The sequence below is a fragment of the Bactrocera latifrons genome, unplaced genomic scaffold, assembly GCF_001853355.1.
Source record: "Bactrocera latifrons isolate USDA-ARS-PBARC rearing strain unplaced genomic scaffold, ASM185335v1 scaffold_191, whole genome shotgun sequence".
Lineage (NCBI taxonomy): Eukaryota > Metazoa > Arthropoda > Insecta > Diptera > Tephritidae > Bactrocera > Bactrocera latifrons.
Window position 1 is genome coordinate 188,256 of NW_017535419.1, and position 20,381 is coordinate 208,636.

Below are 20,381 nucleotides of genomic sequence, written 5' to 3' on the forward strand. Positions count from 1 at the left end.
TAAAATGTTATATAAGATTCATTTTAATTTCGTTTAACTTTCTAATCGATAGCAATCGAGACTACGGTACATATGAAAAAATTGTTAACCAAGTAGGGAAGGGCTAAGTCGGGTATATTCGAACATTTTATACTCTCGCAATCTGCTGGTGGGAAATTCTTTCAGGTGTTGCAGATTGAATGAAATACATCACTATATATTATTTCCAAGGCTTTTACTTTTTTAAGCTAACTCACACTTATATTTCCGTAAAAAGTCAACCAGAGGTACTGTGGTCCAAATTTTTAGATTCTGGGGACTTGAGAAGTTATACTCCGATTTCGAATTAAACGCGAAATCGCCGCCCACCTTAAATATGCTGTATGTGAAAGTTTTATTTCGATAACGTTAATGGGTTTCGGTTTATATGCAGTAAGGTGAAAGAATCATAAGAAATTAAAATTTTGATATATGTATGCCATGGCCCATTTTCACATTGCAACATAAGGAATACAAATATAATGTTACCCACCAAATTTTGCTGAGTAGTTAATGACATATGGGTGGTGTCAAACCCATTGTCTCATCGCTTCACTCCACCCCCCTAAGTGTCATTTTATTCGTCTGGATCATTTAATTATCGAGTAATGCATTTTCGGCAGTCCACAAGAGTCCACGTCATCCAAAATTTAACTATATATACATACATGCGTACACAACTCCATATATATTTCGATTAGGTGATACAAAAAACCGTTAGTTGAACAAAATTATAATACTCTGTAGCAAATATAATCGACTTGGACGAAATCGAGATAGAAAACTTAGAACAGTCAATACCAATATAAAATATGAAAACTTCGATGGATTGATGAAGCATTAAGATCATTTTTATTTGGGAGTACTCACAATCTGTCATAAAGCATCGTAAAGTCATAAAATTATACATTTTTACACTTGTTTAAAAAAATTGTTGTTGGATTACATACAAAAATGAGTTTACACAATTACAATTTTCAATGCTATGTTTTCGAACCGTTATAAGTTATAACTTTATGAGACTATATGAAACCATTAATTGTATTATTAAAGCTGAAATAGACGTGAACTTTAGAGCAAAGTTTTTATAACTATTCAGCAGACAGAGTATGTCTGTAAAAATTGAGAAACGAAAAGTTTTGATATTACATGGATGGCAAAAGGTCAACGCCATTCCCCGATGATCAACGCAGTTGACTACTGAGAACCAAAAGCTGCTTCTGTTGTGGCATGCAACGGGAGTGTTGCTGACAAAAAAAAAAGCAAACGCAAAAAAACAAAATGTTCACCAACATACGGTAGCCCATTGCTTGCATGCACACCCTAATACAGCTCCCACACAATTCCTGCACTATGCTGCCGCCCCACACATACAAACTCAGACGTCAGTTGCCCTACACTCTGTGTAATTTTTAACATTTTTTATGTTGTTGCAGTCAATGTTGTTTTGTTGCTGTTGCTGTTGCCACAGTTTCAAACAGTCACAGTCACTTTAGTCAAGTACCCAGTACGGACGCCACTCTCTCTATCCGATCCAAGTACCTAATGTACTATGTGATAGAACTGGCGATGCGACAAATGTGTGGAAGTAAATGCCAAAAAAAAAAAAAAATAGAAAAAATTAAATAAAAAGTAAATTAAACGTGTAAAAATGAGCAGAGGTGTGCCGCTCGCTCACTCGCTCAACTGAAGGAGAAACAAGGAAATTAAAATTAAATTCAATTGAACTAACTGGCAGAGAGTCAAGTGCAGGTGACCCACATTCACGAACTCTGGTCAATCGCTTCATTCCGAAAAATCCAAGCGAAGACACAATGTAAGATTAAAGCATACATACTGACAAGTACAGATAAAATTGCAAGTACATATATTTATGMACTCGGGCATGCGTTTGTAGAGATTTGGGATGGGGTGCATGAGGATATTAATGCAAGCGTGCGATTACAACACATAACATAATGAGTTTCTATCTTACATTCCTGAAATAATATACTTTGAGGATATATTTGGATTCAAAATGTTCATGTGTAGCTTTGGCTACACTGACTGACGTATTAAAGTTATAAAAATAATTAAGTATTCTTAAACAAACAATTAATTTCAGCAACTAATTTTACATTGAACAGTTTGTATGACAATTATACCATATATTGTCCAATATCGACGGTTTCGACAAATTAGCAGTTTYTTTAAAAAATCCTGACTTGTGAAACATTTCAGTTCGATAGCTCAGAAACTGAGGAACTAGATTTTGTATATGCAAATACCATTAGAAAACATGCGAAAACATTTATATACTTTATGAGACCACCGATTTTCCCTTCCAGGTTTCACAAACTTCGAGACAAACTTAATATAAAAAGTGCTTAAAAAGAAATAAAAAGAGAACTTTCTCCACTCTTCATGTTATAACAATTCAGTTAAACTTTAAGCAATATAAGACGTTACAAAAACAGCAATAGTATTTTAACGGAAGGAAACCCTGTTTTATATCCATTTTTGTTAGTGTAAGTTAATTATGTTAATTTGCGTCAAAAAGCAAACATAATAATAAAACGCAAACCCAAAGGGACAAAGATGCAAATGGAATATATATTATAATTTCATTAGCCGCTGATTTAATGAAAATATTTTACATGAAAATATTTTACTTGCTTTAACAATTTCTTTAGAACTGCTTAATCCGCGAACCGGCTAAATTAATACCAAATTTAATGAAAACTTTACATAGTTAAATAATTTAAAATATTAAGGCTCATATTAATAATAGTTTGTCAAAAAAGTCTTGCGGTATTTTTATTGAATTTTCAATTGTTCATAAAAATTTTTTGATAACTCATGCCCAGCTCTTGACCGATGCTACGGCTGCTACTATGGCGGTCTCTTTCGACCAATTCAGCGATTTTATCGTAATTTTTAACGACAGGCCTTCCGGAGCGAGGCGCATCTTCGACCACCTCTACACCAGAACGAAAACGTTGAAACCGTCGTTGTGCGGTGGAAATGGAAACTGTATCGGGTCCATAAACTACACAAATTTTATTGGCGGCTTGAGATGCATTTTTGCCTTTATCGTAGTAGTACTGTAAAATATGCCGTATTTTCTCTTTATTTTGCTCCATGTTTGCGACGCTATAACTYACGAACSACTTAAAAGAAACGACAATCAATCAAACACGTGTTAGCGAGCGAAATGAGCTTTCCAATGAGCTCGAAGGTATAGCATGACCCGATGCGACGAATAAAACTAGAACTACGCGCTCTCAGCGCCAACTGGCGAAAATACCGCAAGACTTTTTTAACAACCCAATATTTCTAATATTTTTTGACAGTGGCGGGAACAATACATGTAGATAGGTATAACATTTCTTCAAACAAGTTTACAAATTGGATGTACTTAAATTAAATTTTCATTAGCGCTGCGTAAAGTACACAGTAGATATGCGCAGATATAAATATGTACATATCGTCACCTGAAATGCAAAATAACGTAACAACATTTCGGAAATCTACAGTGKCATGAATGAAACACGAAATAAAATGAGTTAAAAAATATTTTAATATTGATTAAAACTGGTTTACATCTGAGCGCAGAAGCTGAAAATGTTGAACGTACAGATGCGTGCAACTAATTAACAAAGCTAGTAGGAAAAATGCAAATCGGCTAATATTTTCATATATTCAATATTGTTGTTCATATTTAGTTATTGTAAATTAGCTATTTTTTTTWWTWWWAARGRKCTTTTATAAAATAAAGACATTTTATAACTTTAAAGTAAAAAATAAGGYCGTGCAACTAATTAACAACGCTTTCTTTTTTTTTTGGAAAAATTATTTTATTTCGGGTTTAAAGTTAATATTTGGTTGCAAACCCATTACTTTTGTTACATTCAATCACGGCTTGATATCTAAGAGACATTGACTCCACTAAACTTTGGAAAGATGTCCTTTGGAATATTATTGTATTATTGTTTAACCTTTCCGTATAATTCCTGGAAATTTCCAACTTTATGGGAARGAACTCTTTTCTTAAATGTATCCAAAGATTTTCAATTAAGTTTAAGTCCGAGATACTTGAAAGCCGGTGTAATWGAGGCACCATGTTTTCTTGAAACCATTGTTTTGTACCACGCGCAGTATGTTTCAAGTCGTTATCTTGCTGGTAAATTCACGTTACGGGCATATTGCCATGAGGATATGGTAATATTACGTCGTCCATGATTGAAACGTACTTGAACTGGTCCATGCGCAAATTTATTTTACAAATAGGCTCATCACCTCACCACGATATGGCACCCCAAGTCATTATGCAGCCGCCACCATGTTTTAAAGTTAGTTTAGTGTATTTTTGGTCCAACTCCTTGCATCGAGCCCTGCGGACATAAGTTTTCCATCAAGAAATCCTATTTATCTTGCTTTCATCCAAAAATAATACTCTTTTAAACTCTTTTGCTGTACAATGGCGGTATTTCTTTGGAAACTCTAAGCGKCTTATTTGATTGCGTTCAGAGAGTAATGGCTTTRTCCTTGAAACTCTTCCGAAKAGCCCTGCCTCGRGTAATTGTCTTTTTACGGTAAMTACAGATAGTGCATCTGGGTTTTCTCCCCAAATGCTTGCATCTCGAATTTGTTTTGCCGTTTTGTGGGGATCCTTTTTTGAATCGCGGATAATTAACTCCCCCTTCTGAAGAGTAGATTTCCGATCTTTCTTCTTTCTTGGAACTTGTTTTGTCATTTTATTCTTGTTGAAATACMTAACTGCATTAATTAAAAGCCAACCGCTTGGGGGAAATTTAGGGTCTTTTCAATGTCTCCRTCAGATTTCCCATCTTTGTACATCTGTACTATAGCAGCCCTAGTGTMTTTATCACAAGACTGGTGCTTACTCATTTTTATTCACTAAAACTATTTAATTTCTTAATAGTAACGTATTTTAATAAAAATATAAAGATTTAGTTACCTGAACACAACTAATTTCTAATAAATCTTAAGAATTCAACACGGGTTGCTAATTATATTCACGACCATTTTACTCACTATTGCATAAAAGAACTCAACTATTTCAGAATAACGGGATATTTTCGAAATAAAAATGTCAGCTAAATCTGACCATACTTTCATAGAAGATAATTCCAAATGAAATTATATTTTTACCCTTACAAATTTTACAGAAATCGTCATTTAACTTACAGGGGCACGTCGTTGTTAATTAGTTGCACGCATCTGTATGTAATACTATGTGTGTAATTTGAAGTAGTGAAGCGTAATCAATAAGACACTCAATTTCGAATTTTTTGATAATACGTTATTTTTGCATTTCAGGTGATGATATGTAAGTTACAAAATGAAAGTCAATTAGTTGACTTTCAAAATATTTAGTTCGAACAAACCCTTTACATCAAAGCATAAAATAACCAATTTTAAATTACCAGCGGAGATTTTAATTACTACATACATAAATATAGGTTTCTGTCGTAATCTCTTAAGACACACAACAGTTAAGGCGGAACTAATTGCATACCAAATTGGAATTTATAACAAAAAATGAGTGAATTGATTTATTTTGAGCAATATATTTTAGTTATTTTTATAAGATTTTATAAAGTGAGCGATTTTTTCTGGAACCAAATAAAAAAGAAAATATTGGAGATTATTAAAAAAATATATGTATATCAAAAAAGAAACATGCATTTACTTTCTTAATTAATTCTTTTAATTTAATTGTTCCTATATTCGTACCTACATACATATGTACATATCTACATACACATGTAGCCATAAAACAATTACAACAAAAGCACCAAATTTGTATACACCCATAAAGAGTTGAGTATAAGAATTTATCATTTAATACTTAATCATTTAGTTCATTGAGCATTAAAATGCACTTGGCTACWTTCTTGAATGAAGTCCCTTATGCCATTGAGAACACGACACAAAGTAAACGGTATAATGCGTGATTGAGTTGAAAGCAGAGCTCAAAAGCCTTTACAATAGAAATGGGAATATCCAATAAGAATATATATAGCGATAACAGTATGAATGACGTRCACTAGCAATTACAACAACTACGGAATAGCTATGATATCATTCTTCGAATTTTCGAAAATTCGGAAAACAATTGGATTCAACACACACACACACAGAACGGTATAGCAATCAGATTGCGTGCAAAACGAAGGCAAACCATGATGAATGATGCAAAGAAAATAAAACAGGGAGTGGACATGTATGGTTGTATGAGYTTATGTACAAGAGAGAAACATGACATTGTATGGGAATATTTGAAAGAATCCTCTCCGTCGTTAGAGATCATTGTCAAAAATAAAGTAAAATAATTTAACTAATGAATATTTGACACTATACTACTTCATATTCTTCTTTTCTTTAAATTTAAATACTTGCAAATTGACGACAACTTTGTATAYTGTTATTTGACGAATTTAATTAGTATATTTTTGTATTGTCACACGTTTGTGCAACAATTTGCACTCTTCTTACCCATCTTTCTCGTTACTCSCTTATCCGGCGCTCAAATACACGTACTCTGCCTGCTACAAATTTACTCAATAGCTCGTTGTTGTTATTTTATTGTTGTCGCACCGCGTTGTGTGTTATTCGAAAAGCACCACAGCAATATCTATATACTCTTCTCACGTTTACGGAACAGCACTCAACACAGCACAAATTGGACAATTTCTTTAACCACTACCACACTACTCAGTAACCGATACCACACACACACACGCACCAGCATGTACGTACGATTATCGACTAACCAATCGACCAATTGACCGATTCCAACTAGAATTTTATCCTTAGCTTATTTCCAATTGCAAAGCACTTTTATGCACCTTTCCGCCCTTTTTCACTTCGTTGAATTTTCTACTATTTGTCGTATATATTTATTACTGCCCAGACAGTTGCGATTAACTCTTCTTTACACTTCTAATATTTCAACATGTAATTCTTTCTAAAGAACCACTGGACAAAAGTTTATATGGAGATCGAAACGAATTTACAATGCTATTGATTTCTAAATTTCACAGATAAACTTTCTATATATTTTTCATACTATTTTACAGAGTTTTTAGCTACCGTTTGCAATCGACACCACTAAATAGGATTTTCTTAATTTTGCGCACCAAAATTAACCACCACACACCCGCTTTCATTAACTATTGTCAGAGCAGAGTCTGCTTGAATTTTCGAATGAACACTATAACCAGAGAACTCTTTTCGCTGTTGTCGAGCGAAAAAGGCAAAGTGTCAATAGTTGCGCCAATTTCATATTCTGTTAGTCAGTGAAATCAGGCCGTAACAGGGTRACTCATATATCATATAAACAAATTTCTAGTTAATGTAAAATGTATGTATGTCATGAAATATATATAAAAATAAATATAAAACGTAAGTCACGTGATACTACACTCTGTTGAAACTCAAATATTCTAAATTTACATAAGCTGAAATTAATAAAATCGGAAGAGTTGTCCACAAGTATCAATTCCAAAATACTTACTCGAACACGTATTATTCCCTTGTGGCTAACGGTATATCAAAACAAGAAAACACGTCAAATTCGATTGTACCAATGCTAATACCCTTCACAATAAAAAARTTATCATACAAGATTTGATTTTGGTCGCTAATTGTGTGTGGCAGTTATATGCTTTAGTAGTTTGATCTGAACAATTTTTTCGGAAATGAGCTGCTTCTTAAGGAGAAACAGACGTGAAAAATTTTCAGATCGATAATTCCTAATATGGGGGACTATATATTTTGTGGGGTCTTCGAAGTTTCCTTCTGGATGTTATAAATTTCGTGACATGCTTTTTTCCTGTTCGGGGTATAAAACCGATTTAGTTCTATAACTATCAGAAAAAAATACTTATATTGACCTATACTCTCATTAGTACTCTGAAACTGTTGCACATACGCATGTTGCGTACTAAACTCGACAAAAAGTCAACTTAATTGCGCCTATTAAATGCAAGCGATTAGAACTATTATAGTTAAATAGTATAAAGCCAATTGTTTTCTCTTTTAATCCATCTTATATATAGTATATTTTGTGTGAAATGGGCGCAAGTTTCTTTCAATAACATTACCAACAAAAATTATAATATGTATGCAATATAATAATCAATTTATAATTCCAAGAAAAAAATCGTAAACAACTATTAATATTTTCTCATACATCATGGATCGTATTCATACTTATTTACTTTTTAAATTATTATTGTAGATGTATGTTTTTAAAATTTTTTCAATATAAATATATTTTTTCGTTTTTTTTTTCTTTTTGATTGCGGACAATTACTGATAAAATTAGTACGACAACTGTAGTCGGCCAGCAAAAAGAAACGCATTATGACAATAAAATATTTTCTAGTTCAAGTATTACATATTTTACATTCATTTGATTTTGTAAATAATACATACTTAATATTAAAACTATTTTATTTTTAATTTTCTTTTATTTATACTTTACTTGAGACTCAACGTACACACGTGAATTCAATGTCGGTAAATGTTTGACATTTGCTTTCATCAAAGTTTAAATAGCACATGTACATATTGTATGAGATGYTATCGGTTCTGTTGTTTTGATCTCATATCCGTTTTGTCTTTTACCTTTTGTTTTTAATTTTACACTAAACTCGGTTAACTGTTACACACCTGTCAGTGAGTGTGATCACCATGATAAACATAAGTTTGTGATTATTTTCTGTTTATATTTACGTTTCCTTTAAATTACATTTTTTAGCTCTCTTACTAAAATCAACGATTTTTGTTGAACTGGAAACGGATATGATTTTTTTTAGTTATTTGCTATATTTTCTTTGCATTTTTTGTCGTAATATRTATTTATTTGTATGTATCGTACAAACCTACAAATACGTAAGTTTCACAATACCCATTAACTACGTAAAATATGCTTCAATTTTTTTAATCAATATAACGGCATGTTAGTTATCTAGGTATTCATACTTTTAGTTACTCAATTTTAATAATTGTATATATGTATTCAGTTTATGTTTTGGGATTCTTTTATGAAGTATACACTACCACTTTATATCGTGCTTATTAGCTTAATGTCACCGTCGAGCAAGTTGTCTCCAAGAACTGCAACTAGTTTGCGCTCGTGCCTATTCTTCGTCGGAATCACCCTCACTTGAGTAGCCGGTTTGTTGAGGTCTTCGCACAAAAGGCGCTGTTATGACTTGACTGAAATGTGGTAAAAATGTTTAATATTGCATGAAGSAAATTGCGGTAGCACCGATACTTACGCGATTCTTCGATAGTGATTCAACCATTCTTCCAGCATTTGTGCTACTAACAGAGGACGTTTACGAATTTTCTGTTGTGCCACTAGTAAGCCGCCATCTGTAACACACACATCCAACCATTGTCGCATTATAGCCTCTTCGCGGCCCATCTGTGAAATTCAAGAGCATTGGACTATCAATTATACTAGTGTTTTTTTTTTTTTGCCAATACTACCTCAGCCTGAGTTAGAAAGTGTATTGGAAAAAGTTTTGATTCACAATCCATTAATGGCAGATAACGCACATCCTCTGGTTCATCTCTACGTGGATCGATGCGGGCAAATGGCTCCATCGGCACTAAAGCACTGAAATGTCCACGCGTATAACCGAGTGCAATGGGTGATTTTATGCAGAAATTTTGATCCCAAAATAACGGCAAGTAAAGTCCTATTTTTTTAATTAAACATTTTTATAATTACAAAAAAAAATTTAAAATAATAAATCATTTGTTTACTGCTATATTTATAAATAAAGTGCATTACCTTCAAATCTCGCATAGCCGATGTCCTCACCACGAAAGCTTTTGACATATTTTACACCGTAAACTATGATTGGTCGTCGCAATATATGAGCTAAAGCAAATATATGTAACTGTTCCAAAGATGAGCCCGGTTGACTGGCCAACGACAGCAAATTACTCCAGTCTTCTTGCCATTGGGCGTCTTCCAATGTAAAGTGTAACATTGATGCCTGCCACTTTTCATACTCCTTCCAGCGTGGATAAAAGCTATAAAATAGACGACAAATTAATTATTAATAATACATTCACAACACTTATGGCAGTGTGTATGTCTTACATGGGACCACATTGATGCAAGGTATCTGCCAAGGCTCGACGCAGCGTATTGTCGCGGTCAAATACACCCCAAGTTGCCTGCATTGCCGAGTCTAATAGGCAATCGCCAGCGCTACGATTCCAYAACACTAATAACCGTGAGCCCAAACGTGCTGTAATTTCCAGCGACCAATTGAGTGCGGGTGGAGGGTTTTCAAGTTGCTTTTGGGCATCGCGATCTAACAATTCATCATACAACTGCTCCTGAATTTGTATTGGCAACTCTTCTATCTCRGCTGGCAAAGCGAATGTCGCATGCTCTTGCACATACAAGCAATTAAAAGAAGTTTTACGCATGCGTAGCGTATTAGCAAAATGCCTTCGTATATCAGCSGCCAAGTCCGGTGCAACATATGAAGGTACGCGTTTAATGCCAGGCCCGGAGCCTGAGATCTGTGCAAGCAACATGGGCAACATTTCTTCGCGATGAAAACGTATTGCCAAATGAATCAGTGTGTGACCGACGTCAAACGCCGAGTTACGATTCAATATAGCGATTTCAGTCGCCGTTAAAGCACGTGCAGGATTGCCGCCACAAGACAAATACGCCTCTACAGCGCTATAATTGTTTTCCACAACACCTGTGGAGTACGAATATAATTAATATGGTGATGWCAATGAATGTATAATGTTATTTATACGAAATTCGCTGAGACTTACCGAGGCAAGCATTTAACCACTGCCAATCAACTTGTCGTCTTATTTGTCGGGTACGCCGTTCTTGACGCTCTTGCACCGTATCACAGTTGTTTATAGTCTCAGAAGAACCTGCATTTTATTAAGGGAATATGCGCGTGAWTTTTTTAAAATATGAYAAAAGTGTTTATAGTTTCTTACCTAGTTGGTAAATATGTTTTTTGTTGAATGAATTATTCGTTGACACAGTCATGTCATGGTTTTCATCTTTTATGTTGAGGAATTTGTTGCATCCCGAGCCGGATGTTGCTGTGATGGCGTTGTTGTCACCCAAGGAAGCTATGCAGGTTGCATTTCCATCACGTGGCTCCCCGCACATAGAACATTTAAGACTTTTTGGCCAATTTTCATAAGTACACGTCTACAATCAAAGCACAAAATGAAGTTAAATATTTATAGTATTTATRCTATCAGCTTTTATCTTACATTACAGGCCCATTTGGCTACATAACAGTTCTGCAGAGATGTGGACGACTGATTGTGCTGTTGTTGTTGCTGCGACGAATTTGCAAGATTATTTAAGTGTGTTGTAYTAACCGTTGTGGTATTTGTCGCCACAATCATATTGGCATTAGACGAGTGTTCAAATGGACTAAGTCKATTTGAAGCGGCACCCACGGATTGAATATAACTATTACTAGCTTTTTTAAGGTTTTGGTCGGTGTGACTGCTTGCTTCGTTTTTATTCGATTCCGCGTTATTACTAGTATTCAATTCCATATCATTAGTGATACGTAATGATTTTAACTGTTCTTTAAGGTTACTCGACAAATTTGCCGATGAGTTCGTGGTAATTATTGCTGCTGGTGTTTCGTTGACGACATCCACGGTTTTTGATCTTTTTTCCATATAACTTTGCGGACCATCAATCGCGTCCAGATTTTCACTAGCAGGTAATGAAACTGCTGCCGCCTCACCGGCGTTACAAATAGTTTGTTCGATATTAACATCAACAGCTGTGCCACGCTTGGTGCAACATTGTACACATCGCAAACTTCGTGGCCAGTTTAGGTAGGTGCACATCTTGCAGGCCCATTTAGCGCAAACAGATGGAGAGGCCGGAGCGGGAGTTGTTGAGGGTACATCTTGCCGCGATTGTGTATAACAAGCGTTAAGGCTAGAAGCTTCCACCACATCAGCAGTGGCGCCACGCTCCTCTTCACCACCAAAGGCAGTTTGGGGAGGACTTAATCTAGAAAATTTYATTTATAGTTATTTTTGGTGTATATGTCATTAAGTTAAATATATATATTTTAATTACCGAAAGATATCCTCATTCAACAGTGGTTTTGCACCTTTACACATTGTGCATTTAAGCGACGAGGGAAAGTTTTCATAGGTGCAATAATCGCATGTCCACTTTTGTACTTTGCTGTCATCTGAATCGCACATTTCTTTAGTCGGCAAAGCAGTACCTTGAGAGCTATCAAAAGCTGCCTGCGTTTGGTAACCGATCGCTTGACAAAACCACAATTGACGACACGGCACACTGCACACTTCCTGAATGTCCCTTTAAAAAGTTAGGCTAATGGGTATTTTTTATATATTCAATCTAATACCTTTTACAATCCAATTGGAAAATRACAATAAGCAGGATGAATGTTGATTAATCGTACTTATCAATTTAGCCTCTGTATTATCGTTTTTACAAGGCAGATGGAAAACTTTATATTGGAGAATACTAAAGGCGCAAACGTGTTTTTTCGGCCAAGGGCAGTGTTATATATATATATCAGCGAAGGATGCAAGCAGCGTCAAAGACAAAAACAAAAACAAATGTGATTAATTAAACATAGCCAATGCCAATTGGTTATGTCCTTGACACTCAGTTACAATATTTCTTATTCATCTATAAATATGTTCACTGCACCTACATACATATGTGCATAGCATTGATAATGCAATGCAATATAATTAATATTAAGAAATGATTGCGCGTTTTACATTACAATGGCGCTGGTCCGAATTCCAATGTCGGAATTGGCACAAAAAATATTTAGCAAACAAATTACTGCAATCACACACACACGATTTTCACACGCGTCGATAATTTCTAATTGTGAATATAATTGGACCCAAAACAAAGGAATACGGAACWCTAAATAGCCAACAACTAAACTTTCACTACATCAGCAATATTGTGGGAAAATTGCATGAAAGCATTAAAATATATTCACCTCCCGCCCCTTTGCTTGTACGAATAATTGCAGCTAAACACGCATTCGTACTTAAAATCGACGTGCCGCAATTTATTTATTAACTTCGAATTTTTATTATTTCATGATATTGATTTGTGTTTTCTATTTTTTTGGATTTTTTGCAGAATTGCAACAAATAGAAAAATTGTTAAATTCGACTGGGGAAAATGAAAATGGACCAATGACACAAATTTATTACGTCAATATTTTGACAGTTTCAATGCGTTTGCGACAATGGAGAATAATTGTAATGCGTTCGAAATTTCAGGTAAACATATTATTTTATTAACAAGTGTTTGCATTCATTTTTTTTTTGTTTAAAAGTAAACAGTTTTACACAGTTTGTAGATATTTTGACTTACTTCTTATCGAATATCGATTAAAATTTTGTTAGATTACAGTAATCTTTCAACTGTTTGCACCTTTCCTGTTTTTATCCATGACACTAGTTGCGCATATGTAAAAGCAATGGAACATGGCTCGTTATAAGCACAAAGCGAGACAAAGAAAGCATCATTAAATTTAAAACAGGCAATAAAGAGAAACAAAGAAAGTTATTGAAGATCGGAAGTGATTTCAGTGCGTAAACAACATAAATAAATATCTCTCACTATTTGATTAACAATAAGTCAGATAACAATCCAAGTGCATTGTATAATAAGTAAATATTTGCAACATATTTCRCCAATAATTCAAACGAGAATTTATCCAAGCAGAGGGAATTTGCTGACAAGTATTAGTTGATTGATGTGAGTACTGACTCATTTAATTTACAGATATGTACAATATAAGTATATGCATGCAGTTTTAGTGAAAACCGTTTTTATTCAGTGCCTTTGTTTGCGGTTTTGGTACGGATACAGGTTTAGATATTTAAATGCGATTGCGTAGTTCTGAAATGATATGSTTGCACAAACAAGTAAATATGTACAAGTGATGCGTTTATGTACACACAGACAAGGCCACAAGTATGTKTAGTGATAGAGAAATGAAAAAATGTCAAGTTCGTGGCCTAAGTTTTTAGTTTCTGTTCATATCAGCTTGATGCATAGATAACAAATACTACATCGCTTATCAAATAAGTTATTGTTACAAAAATACTTAACATACATATATTTGATTATAGCAAGTATAATTTTGTTTATTTTAATTGTTGGTGTGAATGAATTTTCCATGGAATCCTAGTGCAACGACCAAACATAAAATCGTATGCACATAGCAACAACCGCTTCCAATTGGGGTGGAGAAAGTGTGAACAAGTGGCTAAATTACTAACRCCACCAGGAAGCAGCTTGTAAACATCACTTGCAGCAAGCACATTAAACGAGCGTTTACTGGTTGCAGCATTCACATAATTTTAATGTATTAATCGCGCCACATCTTGCCAGTCAACGATAGCCATGAGTATACGCACAAGGGCACTAGTCTTTTCAACCTTCTTTGGGAGTTGCATCGCAATCGGACTCCTGCTGGTCAGTCTAACAACAAATCATTGGGTGCGTGCCTATCCGAAACGACTCAATTCAACAGTAAGTACATAAAAATCTGTGCAATTGGGCAATGAAATKACATTGAATATTATTATACTAATCTTTATATTATTTTTTTGCCAGGATTCTAAAGGTGATATTAACTTTGGCTTATTTTATGGGAACAAAGATYTAAATTATGGCTTTGGTGTTCGCACTACACCTATCATTGGTATGTTTTCTTAATATATACATACATATATCCGTATATATCTCATTTGATATTTTTTAGTGTACACATTCGATCAAAATGGTCCAGAAACAATGAATTTTTGGCTATGGCTGATCACAGCTTTGGGTACTGGCTTTGGCTTRCTTACATGTGCAATTTCGGCAATTGCTGCCGTGTTAAAGGCCGCATCAGCAGCAAAGCGTCCTGCAACTATGGTACTACTTTTCGCTTCTAACATTTCATCGGCAGCCGCTCAAGTGATYGCTTTCGTTTGTTGGCTTGTTCAGTTCTATCAATATCTGCAGCAAAATGTACTTGCTGTACAAGATCGTCATTGGTATAGTCATGGCTTAGCTTATTTGGGCTACAGCTTTTATTTGGTAATCGCATCTACCCTTGTTGTTATATTGAATATTATCATTTTACTGCATGCTAAACGCCGTGAGCGAGCCGATCGCCAAAGACTTGAGCCTCCTAGTGAGGAGAAGAATCAAGGCGCCATAATGTTATACTAAAAGTCAAGGATAAAGTCCTCATAGAAATATTTTTAGTAAAAAAACRATCAACTGATGTTAATTTATTATTAATTAGCGTGATTATTGAATCTCAAAGCGCAAATTATTATACTCGGAAATTGATTAATTTCCCAAAAAGGAGTTAATTTCATATCTATATTTATAAATGTATAATTATACAAGGTCAAAATAATAAGTACATTCCTTTAGCCTGCAATAGTGGTTAAATTTTGAATGTTTGGTTAATTAAACGTATGAAACTTAGTGAGAGACTGCAAATGATAATAATTGATGCCAAAAAGAATTTCATAAGTAATTGAGAATAATGGCGGATATACTAGATAATGATGAAGGAAAAAATCAAATAGGGCACAGAAAACTGAAACTAATACATTTTTTCAGTCAGAGCTACCTGATTGACTTATTATTTTATCCAACCATTTCTAYAGCCTTTTATCTTCAAATTTAATTTTTTATTACTAGTATCATTATTTATTTGATTTAAATGTTAAAATAAATGAAATCTAATTTTCTATCTCTCATGAGTAAAAGTGAATTTATTAGTCATTGAAAGTCACACTGATGTATGTATGTACTTATTATTTTGACTATGTAATAGGTRAATAGCATTTAAAATGTATGCACTGTATGTTTTATGCAAACATATTTTATGATATACTCTACTATATTAGACTGCCTACTTTGTCAACCACTTATTTTATTCCTATCTCGAGTTTCCGTCGAATCTACTTTTAATATTAAAATAATATTTTTCAAATAAATTGAATTTTAAAGTATTTGTCTCTGTAAATGATAGTCTTACTTTTATAATTAAACGACTTTTGACTCAGTGCTTTCTTGGGTAAAAAATATTATAATATTTTTCAATAAMATTGCAATGGTATATTTGTTTCTTCTACTGCCATTGCTGGCTGCGCATGTGAACGAATTAATAAGCGTTGTCGTAACCCAAGTTTAGCACGTCCATTCGAGTTGAATGTGTATTCAGTTCGCAGAGTGTCCATTATTGAGATATTGTGTGTCAAATGTTGAAAGTAAAGTGATGTCCAGAGCTCAACAGTTAAAAATGCAGAAACAGCCAAATAAATAAATCGAATACATTGAAAAAGCGTTCTACTGGATTCTTGTACAGGTTGATCAGGTCAAWGGTCGAAGCACAAATGTCGAAAATTGGTGTCAGCATTAAGGACAAGAAAACGCAAAGCCCCCAATAGTCTGGTATGTAAGYTTTATGATTGATGGCGTTTTCTGCAAAAAATATTTAGTCATTAAATAAGTTGGTTTGTATGTAAGTAGTTTAGAGTTTTGTTTTACTTACGTTTGAATGTGTTGATTTTTGGGTATCCAGCTATTGCCTTTCCTTGGAATCTACTTTCTGGTGTAACGATCTGTTCASATGGTATCGTGGTTATATTTGAATGTATGCGATTTAGTTCGTCGAGTCGCATGGTAGCGTTTCGTTAGCAGCTATACATACGCAGACCAAGGTCAAAATCACTTACAACTAAAATTTTACAAATTCATTAAAATATTTGAATAAATAAGTTCATGTTTATATTAACAGTATCTGGGGTTATGTGTTGTAAAACCTCAATATCATTGMGAATAAAACTTTTCCGATTATATACAGTCCTCGCGCATTCTCCAACAAGTTCTTGGAAAGAACTGAATTTAAAATAAATTAATTTAAACAGAAACTCTCGACTCTCGACAAATCTTCGTTATAACTTATGTTCGTTTGCTACTCTTAAAGTCTTAAAACTCTCAACAACAACTCAATTAATAGAAGAATAGGTATTAAATTGGGCTGAACATTTAGTCCCTCGAACTGTGAAGCTCCTACATAGTTAGCTAAGATGAGACGAGGACGTATTCCAGAGCCTCTCGCATACTGACTTCTCTGTACTTTCTGCATGTATCGTTACTTATGTCCATCCGGCCCGCATGTTGCGATTTCTCATTAACCAAAAACTTTCCTGCAGTCCTTTTTAGACCTTGTGTTTAAAAAGCATTTGTGTTGATAACTGCCGCCTGTGTATCGACGTCTATGTCGATCTTCTTTATATTGTTTCCTGTGTAATTAGCTATTTATGTCACTTTCCTGACCCCAAAGACCTCCGCCTTGAAGATATCAGGGTATTCCGGAAGCTTGAAGATTCGCTGAGTTGCARCTCTGAGCAATAGATATCGGCTCCCAATCCATTAGCCATTTTTGATCCGTCTGTTTAAAAATTATAAGTACCGCTGGCAAGTGATGCTCCTGCTTTAGTGTGATTTGAAAGCTTCTCTCCCAATTAAAGTTTATTTTATCCAGCAACCCCCTGCTTACTCAGCTATTTGATAGCTCAAAWTTGCCAAATAAAAAAGATTTTTATACAAGGATGAAAACTGTATGTTCGCAATATAAAGATATAAAGATTAATCTCGTAGAATATATCTATACTTTATAATTGTATGGTCTCCGGCGCATACATCTGGGTTTTACAAACCTCATATGTATGTATATTTATTGATAACTCACCAGCAAGAACAAACAAAAATTTCGATGTTAATTGCTGACGATTCAGACAGCTCGCGAATATTCCATAATTATTCTCATTATGTAGTCGAGTGGAGAGAACTGGCCGACGCTCTTAACTTATTGTAAAGATAATTATAGATTTTAATGTATTTTGTACTCATTTTAAATATTTATAGAAACGTCATATTGCCTTCCACTTTAGTCACTTAGCAAAATGTCTATTCATATATGGATAGGAAAATGGCTAATTGACTCAATTAAGAGGAATATAATGAACTTATACACATGCTATACATACCCAATTTTCGGTTGTAACACTAATTAAACAAAGTAGACAAGATAATAACGCAAGTCCATGTTAATCATATAGAAAGACTTATTAATTTTATTATATACATAAGTACGTTATAGGTTTGTTTGGTAGATTTTTATGTTCGTTGGGTTTTGCTATATTTTTCATAGGAAATTTATCGGTTTATACTAACTGATAGTTATGAAAAAAAAAAAACACTCCTTAATAGACTGAAAATACCAAAAGCATCTTTAAGTCACAWTATAATAATGGTGTTTCGTGCCGAAGATGTGGACTAACTACTTAGTTGTGATGTCAATCACTAGAGAAGAATACATATATATCTTATCATTAAAGATAAAAATTCTTAACAATTCAACAATGATCTTAGCTGAAAGGCAGACATACTCGTACCTACATAAAATGGAAAACAACATACATACATATCAACAAAATCTTAATTTATTTTTCAAAATCTATGTCGTCCCCTTCAAAGTAATCTCCTATGGCCCCAATACACTTGTGATAAAGTTTTTTTCCATTCCTCGAATCAGTTGTTAAAGTCAATTTCCGGAATAGTCTTCAATGCATTTAACAATCTCATTTAATGTCTTTAATTGACTCAAAACCGTTTCTCCGGAGCGGTCGTTTGAGTTTGGTGAATAACCATAAATCGCAAAGAGCTAGATTAGGCGGTGGTGTCAGCACGATACTGCAGTATGCGACGGTTCATTGACATGGTGCAAAAACCAAGAATTCCCCATTAATTCCGGCATCTTTTTGTTAATAGCTTCACATCGTTTGCGCTCAAATAGTATTCCTTGTTGACAGTTTAGTCGGTCGAAAGGAATTCATAGTCTGTTTTCGGGTCATAAGCATAGATCCAGGACTCATCGCCAGAATTAGTACGTTACATGACATCCTGGTAGTTCGACGTTAACGCGTCGCAGTTTTTTGAAAAAATTGACGAATTTTGGAACCCAATCGTGCCCACATGATCTTTGAAAATGGTTTTATATCTCAATTTCTAGTAAAATCACGGCTGATACAGCATAAGTCCTTTCGGTAGCTAATCTTCAGYAGGATCTCTGTAGAATTAGTGTCCAGCAGTGTCCATTTAAAATTATCTTAAAATAGTTAATGGAGGACTAGTAAAAATTTAGATTTTTAACAAAATGTCGGCCTGTCCAGTCGTTTTTTGTGAAAAAATTATWTTTCAGAGTAGTTTGAAAGTCGAAATTATTTTAAAAAMTCTTATCTATTCTGTCCGTTTGAAGTTTGGTAGACGATTAAATTAAATTAAGAAGTTCTAACAAGAACGCGCCTATCTCTGATTGTATATTTTCGCAGAATATTCTCAAATACTTTTAGATTCGATATACTTACATATACAACGCTCTTTTATAAGAATCATACATGAATTTTCATATCAAAAATTCGTTCTACAAAATTTATATGATCCTCTAACTCAAAGAGTGGTGGTCCCGCATCAATGCACTCCGCTGCTCCTTAGGCCAAAAGTGATTTCTATAATCCCGTTCAAGATGGATATATGGATCTAAGTCTGTGGGAATGTATTTAGTATCCAACAGTGTATTAAATGAACCCCTGTGGGTTTTCTCATCCGCAGTTTCCTCACAAACCACAGAGTCGCCCCCCAAATGAAGACATAATTTATTCGGCAATATTATGCACTCCTGCACAATCTTACATACAAACCACATTATACTCTATATTCATATGGATATATATATATATGTATTGGTCACCTTATTCCACAATTCCATGTGTCATTGTTCGCTGACGTTTCTTGCTTCGGTTTGTGCAACACTGATGCTGTCTCTTATACACATCTAGATGTGTATAAGAGACAGACATTATACTCTATATTCATATGGATATATATATATATGTATTGGTCACCTTATTCCACAATTCCATGTGTCATTGTTCGCTGACGTTTCTTGCTTCGGTTTGTGCAACACTGATGAGTCAATTGCCGGAAAGGAAGTGTGGGGTGCAGGTAGAGCCATGCAGAATTCTTACGTTTTGCCTTTTCCTAGCAAAAGCAATAGCAACAACAACATTAGCATTATGTTCATCAACGAAGTCAATTTGTGAGCCAGAGGAAACACCACAATAAGGAAACGCTGACGATCAGCAAGTAGAGGAAGTGCTGCCGCTGTGYCTTTGTCCCGTATATCTAAACAAACTACATTTATACAATTAATTTGAAGAATGACTWCTCGTAT

The 20,381-nt window shown here is 34.3% G+C and overlaps 4 protein-coding genes across 11 annotated transcripts in view; 1 reads left to right on the forward strand and 3 right to left on the reverse strand.

Moving 5' to 3' along the window:
- The window catches only part of LOC108967597 (actin-binding LIM protein 2), a 27,192-nt gene extending 19,927 nt beyond the window's left edge, over positions 1-7,265 (reverse strand). For all 5 annotated transcript variants that reach the window (XM_018931123.1, XM_018931124.1, XM_018931125.1 and 2 more), the window contains exon 1: positions 6,520-7,265. In XM_018931123.1, the coding sequence (XP_018786668.1) occupies positions 6,520-6,523 (4 nt within the window). In that variant the 5' untranslated portion in view covers positions 6,524-7,265. The remainder of the gene's footprint in view (positions 1-6,519) is intronic.
- Positions 7,266-8,990: 1,725 nt separating this feature from the next.
- On the reverse strand, positions 8,991-13,258 carry LOC108967599 (ubiquitin thioesterase trabid). 2 transcript variants are annotated; one of them, XM_018931127.1, is made up of 11 exons: positions 13,059-13,258; positions 12,441-12,562; positions 12,143-12,381; positions 11,308-12,073; positions 11,023-11,242; positions 10,846-10,953; positions 10,148-10,766; positions 9,833-10,077; positions 9,526-9,737; positions 9,312-9,460; positions 8,991-9,249 (listed from the first exon to the last, which is right to left on the reverse strand). In XM_018931127.1, exons 3-11 carry the CDS (start codon positions 12,271-12,273, stop codon positions 9,171-9,173), a joined length of 2,529 nt encoding a protein of 842 aa, XP_018786672.1. In that variant the 5' UTR covers positions 12,274-12,381; positions 12,441-12,562; positions 13,059-13,258; the 3' UTR covers positions 8,991-9,170. The 2 variants fall into 2 exon arrangements, with proteins under 2 accessions (XP_018786672.1, XP_018786674.1); XM_018931129.1 differs by having other exon boundaries at positions 12,143-12,391.
- Positions 13,259-13,516: 258 nt separating this feature from the next.
- Positions 13,517-16,092, forward strand: LOC108967600. 3 transcript variants are annotated; one of them, XM_018931130.1, is made up of 4 exons: positions 13,517-13,828; positions 14,265-14,608; positions 14,693-14,780; positions 14,841-16,092. In XM_018931130.1, exons 2-4 carry the CDS (start codon positions 14,480-14,482, stop codon positions 15,293-15,295), a joined length of 672 nt encoding a protein of 223 aa, XP_018786675.1. In that variant the 5' UTR covers positions 13,517-13,828; positions 14,265-14,479; the 3' UTR covers positions 15,296-16,092. The 3 variants fall into 3 exon arrangements, with proteins under 3 accessions (XP_018786675.1, XP_018786676.1, XP_018786677.1); XM_018931131.1 differs by lacking the exon at positions 13,517-13,828 and adding an exon at positions 13,854-14,047; XM_018931132.1 differs by lacking the exon at positions 13,517-13,828 and adding an exon at positions 13,854-13,998.
- Positions 16,093-16,147: 55 nt separating this feature from the next.
- Positions 16,148-16,777, reverse strand: LOC108967601. Its single transcript, XM_018931133.1, has 2 exons — positions 16,635-16,777; positions 16,148-16,564 (listed from the first exon to the last, which is right to left on the reverse strand). The coding sequence occupies exons 1-2, from the start codon at positions 16,762-16,764 to the stop codon at positions 16,377-16,379; spliced, it is 318 nt and encodes a 105-aa protein (XP_018786678.1). The 5' UTR covers positions 16,765-16,777; the 3' UTR covers positions 16,148-16,376.
- Positions 16,778-20,381: the final 3,604 nt, after the last annotated feature.